The sequence below is a fragment of the Astyanax mexicanus genome, chromosome 12 (assembly GCF_023375975.1).
Source record: "Astyanax mexicanus isolate ESR-SI-001 chromosome 12, AstMex3_surface, whole genome shotgun sequence".
NCBI classification, from domain to species: domain Eukaryota; kingdom Metazoa; phylum Chordata; class Actinopteri; order Characiformes; family Acestrorhamphidae; genus Astyanax; species Astyanax mexicanus.
This window is the reverse complement of record NC_064419.1, coordinates 5,589,191-5,609,946: the sequence shown is the minus strand read 5'-3', so window position 1 is coordinate 5,609,946 and position 20,756 is coordinate 5,589,191. Positions and strand designations below refer to the sequence as shown.

General features: G+C 39.5%; 1 protein-coding gene across 2 annotated transcripts in view; it reads right to left on the bottom strand.

Moving 5' to 3' along the window:
- fcho1 (FCH and mu domain containing endocytic adaptor 1) overlaps positions 1-20,756 on the bottom strand; it is an 86,354-nt gene that overhangs the window by 40,726 nt on the left and 24,872 nt on the right. For both annotated transcript variants that reach the window (XM_022670202.2, XM_022670203.2), the window contains exons 2-3: positions 19,131-19,185; positions 3,725-3,816 (exon numbers count right to left, since the gene is read on the bottom strand). In XM_022670202.2, the coding sequence (XP_022525923.2) occupies positions 3,725-3,816; positions 19,131-19,163 (125 nt within the window). In that variant the 5' untranslated portion in view covers positions 19,164-19,185. The remainder of the gene's footprint in view (positions 1-3,724; positions 3,817-19,130; positions 19,186-20,756) is intronic.

Here is a 20,756-nt window from a genome sequence, read left to right as displayed (position 1 = left end):
CTTCAGAGTTTGAAATGCTGGCAGACAGCTTGTCAGAGCAGTGTGTATCTGTCTGTGTGAATGTGTGTGTGTGTGTAGGCGTGTGTGTGTGTGTGTGTGTGTTTTAAGGTTGCAACAGTATTTGCAGAGATTTTTACATCATGATAACCATACATCTCAGAAAATATATCATTGTATAACATTGGATTTAAGCTGATATTCTGAGCTGGATTATTTGCTGATAGTTGTTGACAGATTGAGGGAACTACACTGGTAAGATAGAGTAAGAGTACAGTAAAGCCATTTCTCAGTCTGCACCAAGTACAGTGCAAATACTCAAATTTCTTCTTGCTCATCTCACAGATACATCGGGGGGAAATCCCAGAATGCATTTTGCACCAGTACTGGCTTAATGACAGAGGAAAAAGCTCAAATACATGCTATTCATTTGCTGGTGAGCGTTGGGTCATTGTCCTGCTGCAGAACCCAAGTAACTACATCTGAGCTTAAGGTCACGAACTGTTGGATAGACATTGTTCTTTAGGATTTTTCAGTAGCAGGCAGAATTTATAGTTCTATCAATTACAGCACATTGTCCTGGTCTCAAAAAGCAAAAAAAAAAAAAAAAAAAAGCAGCCCCAGACCATTACACTACCACCACCATGTTTTACACTCAGTATAATGTTCTTTTTCTAAAATTGTGGTTCATTTGTTAAGAAAACAGCTAATATTTTGGAGATGTGAGTCCTATTACTTATATTACCTATTACATATATGCTCTTATGTTAACATTAACATCACACAGTACACAGATGTTCCAATTAGAGGTTTGACAATATAAAGATATTGCGATATTTTGTATAGTTTTAATTTGCGATACATTACCGATTTGTGGTGTCAAATATCAATATTTTTACGAAAACATAGACTCCTATCTCTCTAAGATTGGCTGCTAAATTTGACTTAATTTGAAGTTTCTGTTTCATTTTTTCACATGGTGGTGCTAATCAAATATATAGGGTTAATCTGTGGTGGGTGAAGAATATTGATTATCATATTCTATTCTCCTGACACAAATAAATCCAAAATTCCTGATATTTTCTTATTTAGGACTATTTTATCTTCATTCACACATATTCAGTAATATGTGAAGCATTGTCGAGATTTGTCTTGCAATATATCGACTATCGCAAAATCACAGTGTCGAATTCATCACTACTGTGAGAAATGTATAGTGATAAGCTAAACTTGCCAAGTTCTTTTTTAGCTTTTTTCTAAATGTGTGAATTTGTTTTTTGAACAGCTGCCTACAATAAGAAGCTAGCTGCAATTCTAACAGCTGGGCTTAGTCGCGTTTCAAGCCACAATGCTAACAGACACATCCGCTGGCTTTGTCAGGCATGGAGCATGTATCCTGCAGTGCTTACTGAGCTGGATTTTTTTCTGAGCTGGATTACTCACTGATAGTTGATGAGAGTTTTTATAAATCCAGGAGCATTGCTTTGAGGATTTGCTTACATTCAGTGACAAAAGAGGGGTGTTGACACATATTAGGACCCCTGTTTTCTGTACTGTGTAAAAGGAGGCCTGAAAGGGTTAAATAATGAGGTCGTAATCAGGGCCAGTCTCGCTCACTCAGGTGTGCTGGAGCTTTACCGAGGTAAATGTAATGTGAACACTGTAACTCCACCTTAAACCTGTCAGGAGTGTAAGCAGCCTGGCCTGAACTTCTCTGTGTGTGTGTGTGTGTGTGTGTGTGTACGCACAAAGACCTTACTGTCCACACCCAGGAGTACACAGCGTTACTCCTCACATGCCTGTGTGTTTTAACGCTTCAGTGTGTGTGTTCAGTGTTGCTCTCAGAAAGAAGAAAGAAAAAGAGAGAAAGAAAGAGAAAGAAAGACAAAGAGCGAGAAAGAAAAAGAATGAGAAAGAGAGAGAAAGAAAGACAAAGAGAGAGAAAGAAAAAGAATGAGAAAGAGAGAGAAAGAAAGAAAGAGAGAGAGAGAAAGAAAGAGAGAGAAAGAGAGAGAAAGAAAGAAAGAAAGAGAAAGAAAGAGAGAGAAAGAAAAAGAATGAGAAAGAGAGAAACAGAAAAAGAAAGAGAAAGACAGAAAAAGAATGAGAAAGAGAGAGAAAGAAAAAGAATGAGAAAGAGAGAGAAAGAAAGAAAGAGAGAGAGAGAAAGAAAGAGAGAGAAAGAGAGAGAGAGAAAAAGAATGAGAAAGAAAGAAAGAGAGAGAGAGAAAGAAAGAAAGAGAGAGAAAGAGAGAGAGAGAAAGAGAATGAGAAAGAGAGAGAAAGAAAGAAAGAGAGAGAGAGAAAGAAAGAAAGAAAGAGAGAGAAAGAGAGAGAAAGAAAAAGAATGAGAAAGAGAGAAAGAAAAAGAAAGAGAGAGTGAGGGAGAGAGAATGTGTGTCTTGTTATCTTTCTTTTTTTCTAGTCTGTCTTTCAATGTTTATTGCTCTGCCTCATTTAGTGTTGGGCTTAAAAACTTAAATTAACATTATATTTCTATGAGATTTTATCAAAATATATATTTATTCTCTTTTCTTTCTATCTGTCTCCATTTCTGTCTCTCAACTATTTTTCTCTCTCATTTCTCCTTCAGTCAGTCATTCCTCTTTATTCTCTCTCTCTGTTCTATCTATTTTTTTTCCTGTTTTTTCACCATCTTTACATCATCTTCTCTTTTACATTACCTTGCTCTTCTATCTTTTTATATTTTCTATCTCTTTGTCTAGCTCTAGTTCTCTTTTATAGTAGTACTTTGTTTCTCACTCTTGAAACTTGCCCTCTTTCATGTCCATCTCTCACTTTTTTATCTATACTTTGATATTTTTTCCTCCTTTCTATTTCTTACACTCGGTTCTAATCTGTCTCTTTTTTTTCTTTTCTATACATTCTCTCTTTTCTCTTCTTTTTTTTTATTCTGTCTCTAATTTGTGCTCTGTCTTTGTCTAAACTCCTTTCGAATACTAACACGTTAATTGATTGTACCATTTAGGGGTGGGCGATAAGGCCCTAAAATAATATCGCAATATTTCATTCTCACAGTATTGCTTGTGAGTAGCACCCTGATGTGATAATTAGGGATGGGCGATATGGCTCTAAAATAATATCACGATATTTCAGGGTATTTTTGCGATAACAATATTATTGGCGATATAGGAAAACAGAAAAATAATTTATTAATTTCAGGAATATAGTATAATAGTATAACAGTATAATCATAATGTGGCAAAATAAATAATATAGCATAAAATAATATAATGCAGCAAAAAATATTGCAGAATATTTAGTGCATGCATCTAAACTGCAAACTAAAACAATTATACAATAAATACACCTAAAGCTTCACAGTAAATAATAGACTACTTTTAAGACAGAACATCTCTATTATCACGATATGGATTTTTAATATCACGATATTTCTGTGTCACGATATATTGTATACGATATAATATTGCCCACCCCTAGTTCATGATATTCAAAAATGTTGGCGATATTATTGCGTACGTTATGATATATGATATGGCACACCCTTAGTGCCAATTATATATTTTATATATATATATATATATATATATATATATATATATATAACAAAAACATTAGTAGCTAAAATTTCTTAAAAAAAAAAAATATTTAGCCGCTAAAAATATATTTTTAAGATATATCATCCACCATCCCTGTCTCCAGCTCTCCTTCCACGTCTCCCAGTTAAAGATCTCTGGAGTCTCACCTCTCCCTGACGAACTCCGCCAGCTCCTTGGTGGCGATCTGCCCGTGCTTCATGTTGTGATAGAGCACGTCAAACCCCGCATTCTTCTCCCCCTGAAACACACACACACACAAAACACACACACACACACACACACACGCACACGTGAGACCTGCTGCGTGTGAACCTGCAGGGAGTTGAGAACATGAATCTCAGGTCTGAAATACTCTGTATGTGTTAAACACACAGGAGAGCTGTGCACATGCAGCAGAAGCAGACTGCAGAGAGACAGGCTGAGACATGTGAAGATCAGCTGAAGATCAGTGGAAGAGTTCAGATCCGTTACAGGAGACCACAGCGCGCTGTAGAGCGGCTCTAGAGAAGTGTGGCCAAAAAATGCATATTACGCTATTTTTCAAGATTCTGACGGTTTCACGATATAATCACAGTATTTTTATTATTTATTTACTTATTTATTTTTTGCATGACTGGGCTTTAATATAGGTTTGTGAGTTACTGTACCGTTAGGAGTGCATATACAGGTGCTGGTCAACGAATTAGAATAATTTGAAATAGTGCAATCATGAAATTCTTTGAATGCATTTTTTGTGCAGAAAGCAAATCAGGTGTTCACCGCACCTGTCCTACTCGTTAGACTAATCACAGAACTCGTTACCTGGAAAAAAATTTGCTCAGCTGAGCTTTCCAAAAGGCCCATTTAGGCCATTTAACTGTGACACTGTTGTTTTATTGAATTAGAATAATGGAGAAACCGTTTCATTGAATTAGAATAATTTTTATTATAATTACAATCATCACTTTCTCAGTATTTTGTGGCTGCCCCCTTGGCTTGTATGACTGCCTGAAGTCTCCGCGGCATCGATTTGACCAGCTTGTCACAAGTTTCCGCACTCACAGCTTCCCAGGCAGTGGCGATGTTCTGCTTCAGTTGGTCCAGCGTAGTAGGCTTTCTGTCGCACATTTTCCGCTTGACGATGGCCCAAAGGTTTTCAATGACATTGAGGTCAGGCGAGTTGGCCGGCCATGCCAAAACTTCAAGCTGTTTTTTAGTGAACCAATCTTTGGTCGACTTTGCCGCATGAGCCGGTGCAAGATCCTGTTGAAATATGAATTCTTCTTCGCCGAACTGTTCCTCAACAGTCGGAATCAGGAACGTTTCCAGAACATCTTGATATACGGCAGCATTGACAGTCTTCTTGAGGAAGCAGAGTTTCCCTACACCTCGAGCGGACATGCATCCCCAGACCATAACGCTCTGGGGAAACTTGATGGATCTTTTCACGCACTCGTGGTTGTAGGTTTCGCCACCACGACGCCAGACACGAGGACCTTGGTCACCGAAGGAGATGCAGAAGCGTGATTCGTCACTGAAGACCACTTTCTGCCAGTCTTCAGCAGTCCACTCGCCGTGTTCTTTGGCCCACTTCAGCCGTTTCTCCATTTGTTTCTTGTTCAGCATCGGTTTTACTGCTGGAACGCGAGATTTGAAGCCGAGTTCGCGCAGACGACGGTAAGTGGTTGATCTGGAGACGTCAGCGCCGGTCTGCTTGTTCCACAAGTCGGTGAGCTCGGAAGTAGACTTGAACCGGTTGCTGACTGCGATCTTTCTCAGCTGCTTGTTGTCGCGAGCAGAAGTTTTTCGGACGCCGGAACAGTTGGTGCGCTTGCTGCAGTTTTTCTTGAGAGCTTTGCAGACGGAAGACTGGCTGATGCCGAGCTGCTCAGCAATTTTAGTTTGGGTCAAGCCTTGTTGGCGAAGGGCTTGAATTTGAGCCACTATTCCGGTTGAGAGGTCGCGCTGCTTACCCATGATTGATTTTACAACTTAGAAATTCTACTCAACCCTGACTTTATACTGCACAGTGAACACTCTTCACAGAAAACAAAAATTCGAGCATTTATTCTAATTCAATGAAACGGTTTCTCCATTATTCTAATTCAATAAAACAACAGTGTCACAGTTAAATGGCCTAAATGGGCCTTTTGGAAAGCTCAGCTGAGCAAATTTTTTTCCAGGTAACGAGTTCTGTGATTAATCTAACGAGTAGGACAGGTGCGGTGAACACCTGATTTGCTTTCTGCACAAAAAATGCATTCAAAGAATTTCATGATTGCACTATTTCAAATTATTCTAATTCGTTGACCAGCACCTGTAATATAAAACACTAAGGCTTTAAATTAAGGCTTTGGATTAAAAAATAAATAAATAAATCAAATAAATCATGATCTTAATTGGGATTTAGATTAATCACAGAACTGTTGTTGTATTACATTTTTTATTTAGTTTATTTAAGAAAAGAGGCTCGTTTAATTGGAATTGATTTATATGGTTATTTAGTACTTGTTTTTTTGTGATTTAAAAAAAAAAAAACAGAACATGTTACAGGCTAAACTGCTTCCGAACCTACGAGAATTACTGTGTACTGTGTGTGTGTGTGTGTGTGTGTGTGTGTGATTATATCAAACGCTCCTCACACACGGATCAAAATAACAACAAAACACGGAAGGGCAGAGCGAGGCTGACTGTGTGTGAGTTACAGAGTTAAAGAGTTAAAGGGTCAAACGTGAAAGTCCAGTCCAGCCCAGACCCAGCGCTCCAAACTCTCAACACCCGATCCTCACCCGATAACCTTACCCACCGAATTACCACACATCCTGCAGCTCACAGCCCACCACAGTAAAAATAGACCACCATGCACCGTTCAGCTAACAGCAGAGAGAGAGAGAGAGAGAGAGAGAGAGAAACTCACACACACACAGAAAGAGAGAAAGAGAGAGAGAGAGAGAGAGAGAAACAGTAGTATCGCAGGACGTGTGATGTCACTTAAGGCAATTAAATCAAACTAGTTCAAACTAGTGTTGCAATGTTTTGATTCTTGACACAAGAAGCAGATACACAGCGCTGTCTCTGTGTCTGTGTGAGTGACAGGCTGCTGCTGCCTGTGCGGGAAGTGCGAGGGGGAGGGGGAGCAGGAGTAAACACGAGGTAACTGCATGGCCTTCATCCACACGTGTGGAAAGCTGTGCAGCTCAGTCCAGCACAGTTTTGCAGTGCAGATACTTTCAGTTACAGCTGAATTCACGCTTTTAATACCAGAAAAACTTGCACTGGCAGGGCATCATGGACCCTGTATTTTTAATGCAGAACATTTGCAATGCAGCCCTAATGTATTAATGCTTCAACTGAACGGAAGTGTGTGTGTGTGTGTGTGTGTGTGTGTGTAGAGTAGCAGCTGGTCTACGCGTTTATAAATACAGCAACACTCTAGTCTGACTCTATTCTCAGGTGAGAGAGGAATTGCTGGAATGTCTGCATGGACTCTCTCTCACACACTCTCACACACTCTCACACACTCTCACACTCTCTCACACTCTCTCACACTCTCTCACACTCTCTCACACTCTCTCACACTCTCTCACACACTCTCACACTCTCTCACACTCTCTCACACTCTCTCACACTCTCTCACACTCTCTCACACTCTCTCACACTCTCTCACACACTCTCACACTCTCTCACACACTCTCACACACTCTCACACACTCTCTCACACTCTCTCACACTCTCTCACACTCTCTCACACTCTCTCACACTCTCTCACACTCTCTCACACTCTCTCACACTCACACACATTTATAATCTATGTGTAATCTCACACTCTCTCACACACACACACATTTATAATCTATGTGTAATCAACTCATTTTTTCATTAAAGTTAGACACTCTCTCTGAACACTGACTTTACATTTATTTGAGTTTAGTATTTTAATGTGTTATATATAGTTAATTACAGGTAGACACGCTCACTGAACTCTGACTTTATATAACATTAGAACACTAACCCCAAATAAAGATAAAATTAATTACAGGAAGACACTCTCACTGAACACTGAACTTGTGTGTATTTGTGTTTAAAAAAAAAGTTTTAAAGTCTTTTTAATTGGGTCTTAGTGTCTCCTGCTTGTCCAGAAAGTACCAGTTTCACCCCAGGCTGGAACATATTTGGTTTGGACAAACTAAGAATGTAACAGGACTAATATAAAACAATATTAAACAGCACATTAATCCAGTAAAACAGCAGACGCACATTTATAACACTGTTACATCATTAAACTGCTGTGAAGTGAAACTTCAGACACTCTTTAGAGTGAAGAAACCTGATCCTGAGAAAACTGAGCTGCCCTGCTCCTCCCTGCTCGTGTGTGCGTGTGTGTGTGTGTGTGTGTGTGTGTGTTAGAGAAGCAATGTGAACCAGGTACATGGTAGCAGATGTTTGTATCAGAGCCTCATTAACAATTATAAGAACGAGTAAAGGAGCCTGGTATCGGCAAAATACCAAATACCATCATCAGTACTCGTACATCTCTACTTTTACATTAATGATGAACAGGAAACAAACACGGACAAAAAATATAAATAAAAGAAAAGATAGAAAGAATAAAGGAAGGAAAGAAAGAAAGAGAAAAGAAGTAAGAAAAATGTAAGAAAAGGATAAATAAAAGAACAAACAAAAAAGTAAGAAAAAACAAATACAAAAATGACAATAAAAGCAAGAAATAAAGGAAAAAATAGGAAAAAAAGATAAAGAATGACAAGAGGAATGTGAAAGTAGTAGAGAAAAAGAAAAAGGAAAAAAAAGAAAAGAAAGGAAAAAAGAAAGATATTGAAAGAAATAAAGAAAAAAAGAAAAAAGGTTCAGAAAGAAAAAAGATTCAGAAAGAAAAAATATAACAAAGGAAAAGAAAAAATATTCTGAAAGAAAAAAAAAACAAAGGAAATATAGAACCTCTATAGGGGGCGCTATAGAACACTGGAGGATATGTAGTGTAATCTGCACACCTGTCTGATCAGAATATAAACAGAAGCGCAGGTTAATCAGTCTGTGGAGGTTCTGAACCCGACCGTGACCCCTGTGATCCATTACACCACCATCAGTGACCCCATCACTGCTGTACAGAGATGACCACTGCTCTGTGTGTGTAAGAGAGAGCAAGAAAGAATGCGAGAGAGCAAGAGAAAGAGAGAGAGCGAGAGAGGGCGAGCAAGAGCGCGCGAGAGAGAGATAGAGAGAAAATGAGTGAGCGAGAGAGGTAGAGAGAGAGGTAGAGAGAGGGTGAGAGAGAGAGAGATAGAGCGAGAGAGAGATAGAGAGAAGGCAAGAGAGAGAGAGAGAGCGAGAGAGGGCAAGAGAGATAGAGAGAAGGCGAGAGAGAGAGAGTGAGACAGAGAGAGAGCAAGAGAGATAGAGAGAGAGCAAGAGATAGTGAGATAGATAGAGAGAGAGAGCGAGAGTAAGAAAGAGCGAGAGTGAGAGAGAGAGAGAGAGAAAGAGAGAGAATAAGAGAGAGCGCTAGATAGCTAGATAGATAGTTAGATAGATAGATAGATAGAGAGAGAGAGAGAGAGTGAGAGTAAGAAAGAGCGAGAGTGAGAGAGAGAGAGAGAGAGAGAAAGAGAGAGAATAAGAGAGAGCGCTAGATAGCTAGATAGATAGTTAGATAGATAGATAGATAGATAGATAGATAGATAGAGAGAGAGAGAGAGAGAGAGAGAGAGTTTCTGAATGGACACGATGTCACAAGACATTCCAACAACAGGATGCTTGAGGCAGACAGGCACCACACAGTCATGGGACACACTAACACACACTCACACACACTCACACACACTCACACACACTCACACACACTCACACACACTCACACACACTCACACACACTCACACACACTCACACACTCACACACTCACACACTCACACACAGTACCGATACCCAAAATATAATTTTATATACCTTTTTCTAAATTGTACAAAAAAAATGTTTATGGCTTTTTATTGAGAATAAAAATCATTGCTTGTGCTTAAACTACAAACATTTTTCCTTAAATTAAAGTAGTGGTGCAAATCACTTAAAAAATTACTGTATTTTTCGGAATATAAGGTGCACTTATGTATTTTTGCTACATAAGGCACACTGTATTATAAGGTGGGTTTAGCGAAACACTGGTAGGGATGCCTACATTGAAGTGAGCAAGGGTGTCGCCATGTTTCCCTTCTAATGGGGCGCTTATGTTTATGTACAGTAGGCTTAGATTTCCAACTATTTTGGAAGTTATATAACTCTACCACTAAGGCTGGGTGCAGCAGCATTAGCATTAGTGGCTAACTGCAGCGCTAGCAGGATGTAAATGCTGTCCTTTAGCGCTAGACTGAGGAACCCTGAGTGTTCCATTAACTCAGGGCGCTATCAGCTAGCGATTTGTCCCATGTTGCTTGTTTAACGCAGAAAACCTCTGAATAGAGAAAGAGCTAGTGCTGTGGTTAGCGGCTAATGCTAATGCTGCTGCACCCAGCCTTAGTGCTGGAGAAACTTTACTGAAAACTCTCCCTTATAATGCTGTACTTCAGTGGAGCGGCTTTATTGCTCCTTAATACCTGACTGGTAGAATTTATACATAAGAAGCTCCGGATTATAAGGCACACTGACGATTTTTGGAAACATTAAAGGATTTTAAGGGCGTCTTCTAGTCTTAAAAATACGGTAATTATAATCCGGATTTTTCTTCTTTTTCATGAACGTCCATGCACTTGTCAACAAGACAATGCAAAATCACATGCTGCATACACTAAAGATGCATGGCTGCCAAAGAATAGGGGATGGGTACATGCTGTCCAGACCTGTCTCCAATATAAAAATAAATACCCGCCACTCTTGCACACAGTAGAACATATTTGCAGAAAGAAAACATGACCAGTCTCAGTCCAGTCGTACAGAATTCCTGCTCTGTCCAGTTTCTAATATGGGCGTAATGCTGACCACAGGATGATGCACGACTTCAGCCGTGTTATTATATCATAGCCATGACATACAGCGTGCTGTACTTAGTGGTGAGCTGCAGTCACACTGTCTACACAGCATGCCATCCATAACATTAAAACCATCGGCCAAAAACAACTTAAGTGGTTTGAATGACATAATAAGCATAAGTGGGACCTAAACAATAAAAGTGCTGTGCTGTGCACTGGATAGAACTCGGCTACAAAAGATACGTGCCCCAATACAGGGGTTACAATTCAATATATTGCAATATATTGTAAATACCAGAGGTCCCATCCTTCAGAGAAGTAAAGGGAGTCTCCCACATTTTATAGGGGCTCCCTGATACATGTAATTACATTAATATCACCGAAAACATCTTTTACAGCAAGCGAGAGAGAGAGAGCTAGAGAGTGACCACAAAAATCCTGCATCCTGATTGGCCTTCTCCTCATGCTTAGTTGACCAATGGCATTCAACATAATGGTCCACATAACTGAAGGAGCTACCTAACTGAAAATAGATGTTGCTGGGTGGGATGTTTGCAATACTGTAAATCATATTTAAATAATATAGTAAAACAAAAATGTACTTTTTTTTTTGTCCAATCAGAACATCGAAATCAATTTTACATCTATACTATTCATTTTCTGACTGTATGAAGCTAAATGTGAAAATAGAAAATTGGGTATAAAACTAAATCATTATTTTTTTTCCATTCAGTAGAGAGAAGAGGAAATGGGTTTTAATACTTTAATAATTTTTTATTATCTAATTTTTCATTTCAGCCTTTTGCAAACAGAAGAAAAATAAAAAGTTAAATCTTGAATATCTTGATTTTTTTCTTATTTGTCCATTTTTGTATCTTGTAACACAAATTTGACGGTAAAACTCAAATTGCAAAATGCAAAAATGGAAAAATCTGATTTTTTTTCCCCCATTTTTCCTGAAATTCCGATTGTGAGGGGCAGAGATGAAAAAAATCTAAATTGGAAAAATGGATGAAAACTTATTTCTTGTACACTGCACTACATAAAAACTATGATCAGAGTATCACGGTCTCGAATCATACATAAAATGCATTCCATCAGCAGCCAGAATCTGAGAGAGCATCACTGGCCGTGCTATCTCTGGATTGGTAGGTAGATGGCGCTCTCTCCCTGTCTGTTGGCTGATGAATCAGAGTTGGGGATTCGGCGCTTTCCTTTGGAAGGCGGAGTCTGATTTTTACATTTATGAGAGACGGCATGTGCTAATCTTAATCCTCCTAGTGTTAAAGGGCATTACTAGTGATATGGGGATTCATTAGGGATATAAATCAGAAATATATGATAACACTATTAGGAAGGTGGTTTTAATGTTATGGCTAACTTCTTTGTAGTTTATGCTCCCAGTTTCCACCTATACTGAAAAACCACCTGACTTCCCAAGAAAAAAAAAATCCACACAGCCTGGTCTAAACCAGCACACACAGCACAGGCTGACGATGATTAGCATAATGAATGCATATTAATTAGCTTAATCGCTGCCATCATTATCACCACAGGTTTCATAATTAACACACACACACACACACACACACCAGAGGTGTCAAGGCCATTGACATTCATTACTCAGGTAGAAGTATAGATACTAGCAAGCAGCAAACAGCGGAGACTTCCTCAACTTTTGCAAATGACTATGATGCTATAAAGTGACATTCTACATTGATTGGTCAAACAAGTTCCTCAGACCAATCACAGACACAGTCTGCAGATTCTGGTCTTTAAACCTTTGATTCCCACATATCCCCAGCAGAATTATATCAGCTGTTTTCACTCTTTATGTTTAAAATGATGCAGTTTTGACCAAATCCAGGAGCAGTTTGGACAAAAATGAAGCTTGAAAGAAAGAAGTGGGTAGCTTGATAGGTGGCTAGCATGCTAACCAGTCCAGCTGTTATCCACCCATTTGCACAAACAACCTCAAACACACCCAGCCCGCTAGTGTGGACGCAGGGTAAGAGTACTGGTTTCAAACTATTTAAAGTATAAAAGTAAAAGTAATTTAAAAGGAAAAAAAAATGTCATTAGGGATAAAAGCTTAAGCCGCGCCCCAGGGTCCTATAGTGCACTGCCCCATAAAGAGTACATAATGTTAATAAACGTATGCACTAGGCTCCTCCCTGTTTCAGCTGCATATATGCTGATTGTAAATGAATGTATTTTAGTAGAATGTAAATATATTAAAGAAGCTTAGTTGGAACATTTCGAGAGCTGGAGTTCTCTTGAGTCTCTGCACGGATCATCTTCATACTAGAGTACGTACGTCTGCTATGTTCTTGCTGGAGTGTGTGTTTTGGGGGGGGAGGGGGAGGGGGGGGCGTGACGTATGCAGGTGTGATGGATCACAGTATAAACCAATAGGGAGTCAGAATGGTATATGTTTATACTTCTCTACATCCAATCACACTCGGATTCACTCTATCTGGATGGAGGAGAGATTTATCTGGATAGGGGTTTTATTGAATGATGAGAAGCCGGAATGAAAACAAGCAGAAAAGAAATGGGAGTTTCGAGGTTGTTTTTAAAATAGTAGAAATTTTTTGATAAAATACAGAAAATGTGAGGAGTAGTAAAAAGGTGTCTGAAAAAGAATTACTCCAGTAAAGTATGGATAACCTACATTTTTAATTAAATAAGGTAACAAAGTATTCTATCGTGAAACTAAATATATTGTTATATCACACAAGCCTGGAGTTAACCATGTCTAGAAGCGGGATCAACTTCTTTTGGCTAGGATGAATACGGGACAGACTATCACAGTGTGGAAATGTATATTGTGGTCAGACACATTAACATTCCAGACTATTTTGGAAGAAGAAATACATGAAAAAACAAAAAATGACCATCCACTAACAGGATGATCAATTGTAAGCTTAGAACAACATCTGCAGCCTTCAAACCACATCTTTTACAGGGATGTTAAAATCCGTTTTACAACAAGAAAACGCAAAGGGAATACATACTGGACTGGCCTGTCTGCAGTTCTGACCCGTCCCCAACAGAGAATGTTGGCTAAATCTTTCTTATTATTTTTTCATCTATGATTTCTACTGTATGCGTCTCTTCTCCTCCATCACTCTGTCAGTCAGACGCCGGCAGTGGGCAGTGTCTGGACTCTCGGAGCAGCAGTGGGCAGCTCCAGACACGGTCTCTCTGCTTGAGATGCATGACGACATAGCGATTTCTCCTCTCTTACACGATACAGAAGGATCTTTACTGAATGTATCAAAGCCTCAGATGATCAGATGATGTTTCTACACCCGTTTTAAGTATTTTAACATCACCTCCAGTGATCATATAGGACCATTTGTAGTACTATAATTACAGACTGTAGTTCTGTATTTGTTTCTCTGTATACTTGATTATTTTCTTCCGCCTTTCACCCCGTTCTTTAATGGTGTCCTTATTCTCAGCACTGCAGTGTTAGTGTGTGTGTGTGTTGTGCTGGTTGTATGAGTGGATCAGATACAGCAGTGCTGCTGGAGTTTTTAAACACTTTAATGTGTTCACTCATTGTTTGTCACCTTATTAGACACCCCTACCTACAGCTGCAGCTACACCTTGAAGATGTAACGTCAGAAACAGAACCTCCTTGTTTGCTGACAACAGGAATCTTTTAGTGGACTATTCTCAGTCCAGCAGTGACACTAAAGTCCTGTTCGAATGGGATTAGTTTTAGGGGGGGGGGTCCTCTGTAATTTTATTCCTGTCCAGACAGGGCATGTAGGTGTTTTTCTCAAACGTCCTCTGAGAAAATTACAGGCTGAATTACCTATCCTTTTTTTTAACTCCGTGGTCCTCTGGTCATTTTAGTCCCATCCCCCACGCACATCTCTGGATGCTTTCACACCTGAAGGTCCGGACCGTGGTCCGAACCAAGGTTCATGTTTTTGCTACATTGTATATATTTGGTCCGCTTATTTTTGTTTTCACACTGCAATCATTCGGTTTATTTAGTTCATTCGATGGGAAGCCTTTCCAGGATAAGAATAAAATGAATGAACAGATTCGTTTCGTCTCCATAGTAGAGCTGCTATTGTGGTTTTATACCAGCAGCAGCAACTTCAGGCACAGTAGGCTTTAGGGTTAGTTCAAATACACCAAACGAACTGAGTTTCATAACCTTGTGTTTAATAAAATAGCTATTTGTCCGCTGCCAAGCATCATAATTACACTGTAGGCAAATGTTTCCATGGAGAATCATGTAAAAACACAACAGCGAGTGAAAATAGAGGAGCTACTGAACGCGATGTCATGTGACAGAGAAAGCCAAAAAAAAAAAGAAAACAACTCCCTGGTCCTGTTTTTTTCAATTGCAGGTTGAGTATAAGATAAGTGTGGAATTTTTTCACAGTCGTCCACCTGAGAAACTAATCCTGTCTGGATAGGGCTTTAGATGTTTAAAAACTCCAGCAGCACTGCTGTGTCTGATACCAGCACACAACACACAACCACGCAATGCTGCTACTGCACTATGGAATTTTGGTGAAGCTGCACATGATCTCTCTCTCTCTCTCTAGAACTGTAATATCCTGTAATATTACTCTAGCAGATCTACATCTCCCGGCTTGTCAACAAATGCATGTGTACAGCAAGCGGTCCATAAGAGGGTGTATTTACTGCAGCACTGTACAACTAAATAAAATACTCCCCACTTCTACACTAATTCACACATAATGCTGCTTTTACAGCTGAACTGAACATTTTATGCAGGCTGGCTCAGACACTTCTTCTCTAATCCACTCCTCCTCACAGTCAGATACAAAAGCTGAAAATCCCCCAAACCCCACCGCCTGATTAAGCCGTTAGACGAGCTCTTTGTAGAACCACAATGAGATTCACACGGTTCTGAATCTCCTCTATAACACTGCGCTCTAAAGTACAGAGAGAGACAGAGAGTCTTTAAGAAAGCAGAGCTAAATTAAGAGTGTGATCCCGCGTTGCGATGTAATTAATTAAAGCGCTACAGTAATTACCTAAATGAGCCTCCTCACTCACGTTCACACATCTGTTCACACACACACACACACACACACTTAAACAAAATGCAGAACACACAGGGTGAGCATACACACGTTTTATCTAATACCAGCAAGTATCTAGACCAGGGGTGTCCAAACTACGGCCCGCAGGCCATTTGCGGCCCGTGTCCTTTTTTGGAGCGGCCCGCGAGGTATTTTAGAAATAGAATGAAAGTTGGCCCGCTGTTCAGCAGGTTTTTATAAAGTGAGATTCAAAGTTTGAACGCTAGGTGTCAAAAACGGGCCAAAGAGTCTAAAAGCGGAGAGAGTGCGCATTTCTAGCGCAGAAAAACAGGGCAAAGAGTCTAAAAGCGGAGAGAGTGCGCATTTCTAGCGCAGAAAATCGGGCCAAAGGGTCTTAAAGCGGAGAGAGTGCGCAGTTTTAGCACAGAAAAAACGAGCCAAAGAGTCTAAAAGCGGAGAGAGTGTGCAGTTTTAGCACAGAAAAAACGAGCCAAAGAGTCTAAAAGCGGAGAGAGTGCGCAGTTTTAGCGCAGAAAAACGGGCCAAAGAGTCTAAAAGCGGAGAGAGTGCGCAGTTTTAGCGCAGAAAAAAGGGCCAGAGTCTAAAAGTGGAGAGGGTGTGCAGTTTTAGCGCAGAAAAAAGGGCCAAAGAGTCTAAAAGTGGAGAGGGTGTGCAGTTTTAGCGCAGAAAAACGGGCCAAAGAGTCTAAAAGCGGAGAGAGTGCACAGTTGTAGCACAGAAAAACACACTGTTGGCACCACAATCATTGGCATCTCTGTGGTGCTGCCCACAAGAGGCGTGGACCTGTTTTGTTCTCTATAAAGCTGTTTTGCGACAATTTTTGTTGTAAAAAATGCTACATAAAATTGAATTGATTGCACCAGATTACAAGTTGCAACTTAAAGCGGCAATAGTAAGGAACAAAGGTGTTTCCATATTTCCCTTCTAATAGGGAAGCTGGGGAAAGTGCCCAAGTAAACAAAACTATAACTATAACTATAACTATATATATATATATAAAACTTCACTGAAACTCCTGTATAATGCTGTACTTTAGGAGTGGAGTGGCTTTACTGCTCCTTAAAACTATAATTCTTAAAAAAAATAATAATAATAAAATAAAAAAATTCGAGTAAATTGCTTCCATTTATTTACAGTAAGCTAGGATTTCAAATAGTTTAGCATTAGCGGTTAGCAACACTTAGCGCTAGCAAATGCCGCATGACAGCGCTACACTGAGGAACCCTTAGCTTGTTTTAACACAGTAAACACGCAGGCTACAGTCTGATATACTCACCCCTGAGCTGTAAAAGAGCTTCACTGAAACTCCTGTATAGCGCTTTACTTCAGCGGTGGAGTTTTAATGCTCCTTAATACCTTAATAAAACTGGTCAAATTTATACATAAGGTGCACCTTCAATTTTTGGGAAAATTAAGGAATTTTAAGTGCATCTTTAGTGCAAAAAATATAATATATTTTTATGTATCTCTTCTTTTCCATGATTCTGTCTGTCAAACACCTCCAGAAGCTTTGAGCACCACCATCTCAACATGACCTTCAGCACACACGCACACACACACACACACTTTGTAACAAGGCTTTGTAACACCTGATCCTGTGCTCCTTTTGTATTCCGCAGCTGTGTGGAGAACTTCACTTTACTGTGCTGTGATCCACTGTATCAGCACTTCCTCATACTGCTTCTGCACGGCCCTCCACTTCTCCCTCTCCTTCCTTCTCTCTTTCCACCTCTCTTTCTTCCGCCGCTCGCTCTGTCCGTCTGTCCCATTCTTCTGCAGGTAAAGTGGGGCACACCTGAAATAGCTCAGCCAGGTGTGCAGAAACACGGAGCAGGGCCGTCCCCAGGGAGCCGCTGACAAACCCCCGGCCCAGTACACTCCTTTACATTCTCTTTCATTCGCTCTCCCTCTCTCTTTCTCTCTCTCTTTCTGCTTGGCTGTACAGCATGACTAGCAAAAGCCAAAGTATATTCAGCAGTATGCACACCTTCATCTATCTGCTCTGCATCTGTGTGTACAGTGCTGCTATTACAAAGCAAATATTCCACTGTACTTTTTATTATTCTGTAATATCTGTGAGATATTGGGAGGCTGTGTCTTCTGAGGAGTTCATTAGAAAATAGAAATGTATTTCTGATCTAGAAGATTGTACAGATTTAGCTAATTACAGCTGTGACCAAAAATACATTTTCTTTATTTATGGGTCTATCCACTAGATCAGGGGTTGGTAATAGGCGGCCCACAGGCCAGATGTGGCCCACAAGCAAGAAACATCAGGCCCGTGATGTTGTTTGCACTATAATGAATGATAATAAAAAAAAAAAAATGAAATAAATAAAATGCTTCTCTGGAGAGCTTATGTTTACAATCCTCCCCTGTCTCTCTCTGTCATGCTCGGCGTGACTTTAGTTTCCGCCCGTTCTCGTTTTTCCACACGTTCTTGGGTTCCCTATCTCCTTATCAGGGCGTTTTTTTTTTTTCCGGTGGTGTCCCAATTCACTAGTCAGGGCAGCGGTAGTGTATTGGAAATCGACCCTGATGACACAGGTTCAATCCCGCGTAAGGAGCGGTGTGTTTATTTATTATTTTTTTTTCTTTTCTTCCTGGGTTCAACAACCCTCTGGGCTAGAGAGCTACTAGTCTATTTCGCTCCATCCCAAAACAGAAATCTATTTTAAAAAACAGAATTTTTTTGTGGCCCGTCTTCAAATGGCTTGGAAAATATTTTATATCTGTAAATATACTCACACAAAAAAAACCTGTAATATAATTACAGGTATTAAGTTCATTAAGTGATTATTTAAACTGTTAGCTAGGCCCACATTAGGCCCAGAAACCATTAAGATGTATTTCTGGCCCTAGCTAACTGCTCACTTGTTTCTAGATCAGCTAGAGAAGTTAGCTTTGACAAGAAATATGTTTTCTTTGTTGTTTGTGCCTAGCTTACATCTGCTAGAGCAGTTAGCAAAGCTAACTTTCCATTGTTTCTGCATCTATCACTAACTAGCACTTAGCTAGACCTATAAATAAAAACACTATAGGTACACAGTTAGCGAAATGCTCTAGCTAAATACGTTTCCATTTTTTGGGAGTACTTAACACTAGCTAGAGCGGTTACCTAGACCAATGAATACAGTTTACACAGTTTTTGGGTGTATTTTACATTATATATTGTTGTGGGTGTAGCTAATATTAGCTACAGCAGTTAGCTAAGCCCAGAAATACATTTTCATTGTTTCTGGGTGTAGCTAATATCAACTAAATGAGTCAGTTAGGCACAAAAACAATGAAAATGCAGTTCTAGGTCTAAATAATTTGTCTAGTTGATGTTAGCTAGGCTAAGATGTTGAGTAATCGGATTGCTAATCGATTGACAACACATTTTTTCCACATATACAGCAAATATACAGCATTTTTTTTTTAATTATGGCTCTCTCCACTCACCTCCATCCACTCCTGAAATCAAGTCATAATCAATCCCATGGAGTAAAAAAACAAACAAACAAAACAAACAAAAAAAAACACAAAACCACTCACCCAGAAATTGTTCTTGAAGTACGCCATCTCCATTTAGAGCCCTTTCTAGAGAGATCTGTGAAAAAAAAAAGCAGAAAACAATGTTAGCCTTTTTATTTATTGCATTCCGCAGTTTTATCAAATCTAGCGTGACAGAGACGACAGCAGCAGCAGCAACAGCGTTCATTACTGCTGCAGGAACAGCAGAGCTTCGGGAATGCTAAACAATAAGAGCAGTGAGCTGCTGGAAGGCCGGGGAGAGGAACGTCCGGCTCCAACAAGGTGAAACCGGGGCACTGCAGAGAATCAGACAGAAATCTGAACTCCCTCAGAGTCGCCCACAAAAGGCGATAAAAGGGCACCTTTAACAGGATAAAAACACAGAGTACGGATCAGCACAGGTTCAGCCTTCAGAGAAAGAGTGAGGAAGAGAGAGAGAGAGAAAAAAAAAAATAATAATAATATATATATATATATATATATATATATATATATATATATATATATATATATATATATATATATATATATATATATATATAGAGAGAGAGAGAGAGAGAGAGAGAGAGACACTGACGGGCATCCAGATAATAAATGATCAAATCAACATTTTGTAGTCTACCTGTTTGTCTGCAGATGCTGTTAAACTGACACCAAATCTGCCACAGTTATACTACTATTTACTGTATTTTTCGTACTATAAGACGCACTAAAAATCCTTTAAACTTGCCCAAAAACTGTAAGTGCTCCTCATGTATGAATTCTACCAGTCAGGTATTAAGGAGCAATAAAACCACTTTACTGAAGTACAGAGTTATAAAGGAGTTTCAGTTTAGTTCTTCAGTACTGAGGCTGGAGCAGTATTAGCATTAGCCACTAAGCGCTAGCTCATCAGACTGTAGCCTGCTGCTAACGCCAGCTAGCACTACTGTTGCAGTATTAGCATTAGCTGCTAACCACGGTAAGCCCTAGCTAGCTCTTTTGTCGTTCAGAGGCGAGTATATTAGACTGTAGCCTGCGCATTTATAGTGCTAAAACAAGCTAAGTGGGAAGAACAGCTAGCTAATATCGCCCTGGCTTACTGGAACACTCAGGGTTCCTTAGGATTCCTCAGTGTAGTGCTGTCGGGTGGCATTTACTAGTGTTAGCGGTTAGCTGCTAATGCCAATGCCGATACACCCAGCCTTAGTGGAAATCTAAGCTTACTGTAAATGAAAAAGTAAATAGAAGCACTTTACTCACCCAAATAAACAGTTTACACAAAATAAAACTAATGTAAATTAACATCCAGCGCTTAATTAAACTTGAAAGAAATTTATTTATTATTATTATTATTTTTTAAGAATTACAGTTTTTGTTTACTTGGCTTAGCTTTTAGTTACCCCCCACCTCCCACCACCACCCCCCAGCAGAGAGATCTGCTAAATTAGAAGGAAAGAAAACATGGAGCTGTTCCTTACTAGTGTTGCACAGTGTGCCTTAGAATTTGGTGCACCTTTTAATCTGAAAAACATACTACTAATGATTTATTACTATTATTTTATTACTATTTTGGTGTATTTTGGTGGCCATATATGAAGGCACTTTGGTCAGTGGTAAAATCAGAAGAAGTTTGTTTTCCCCTTTGGTCTTCATTACAGGCACTTT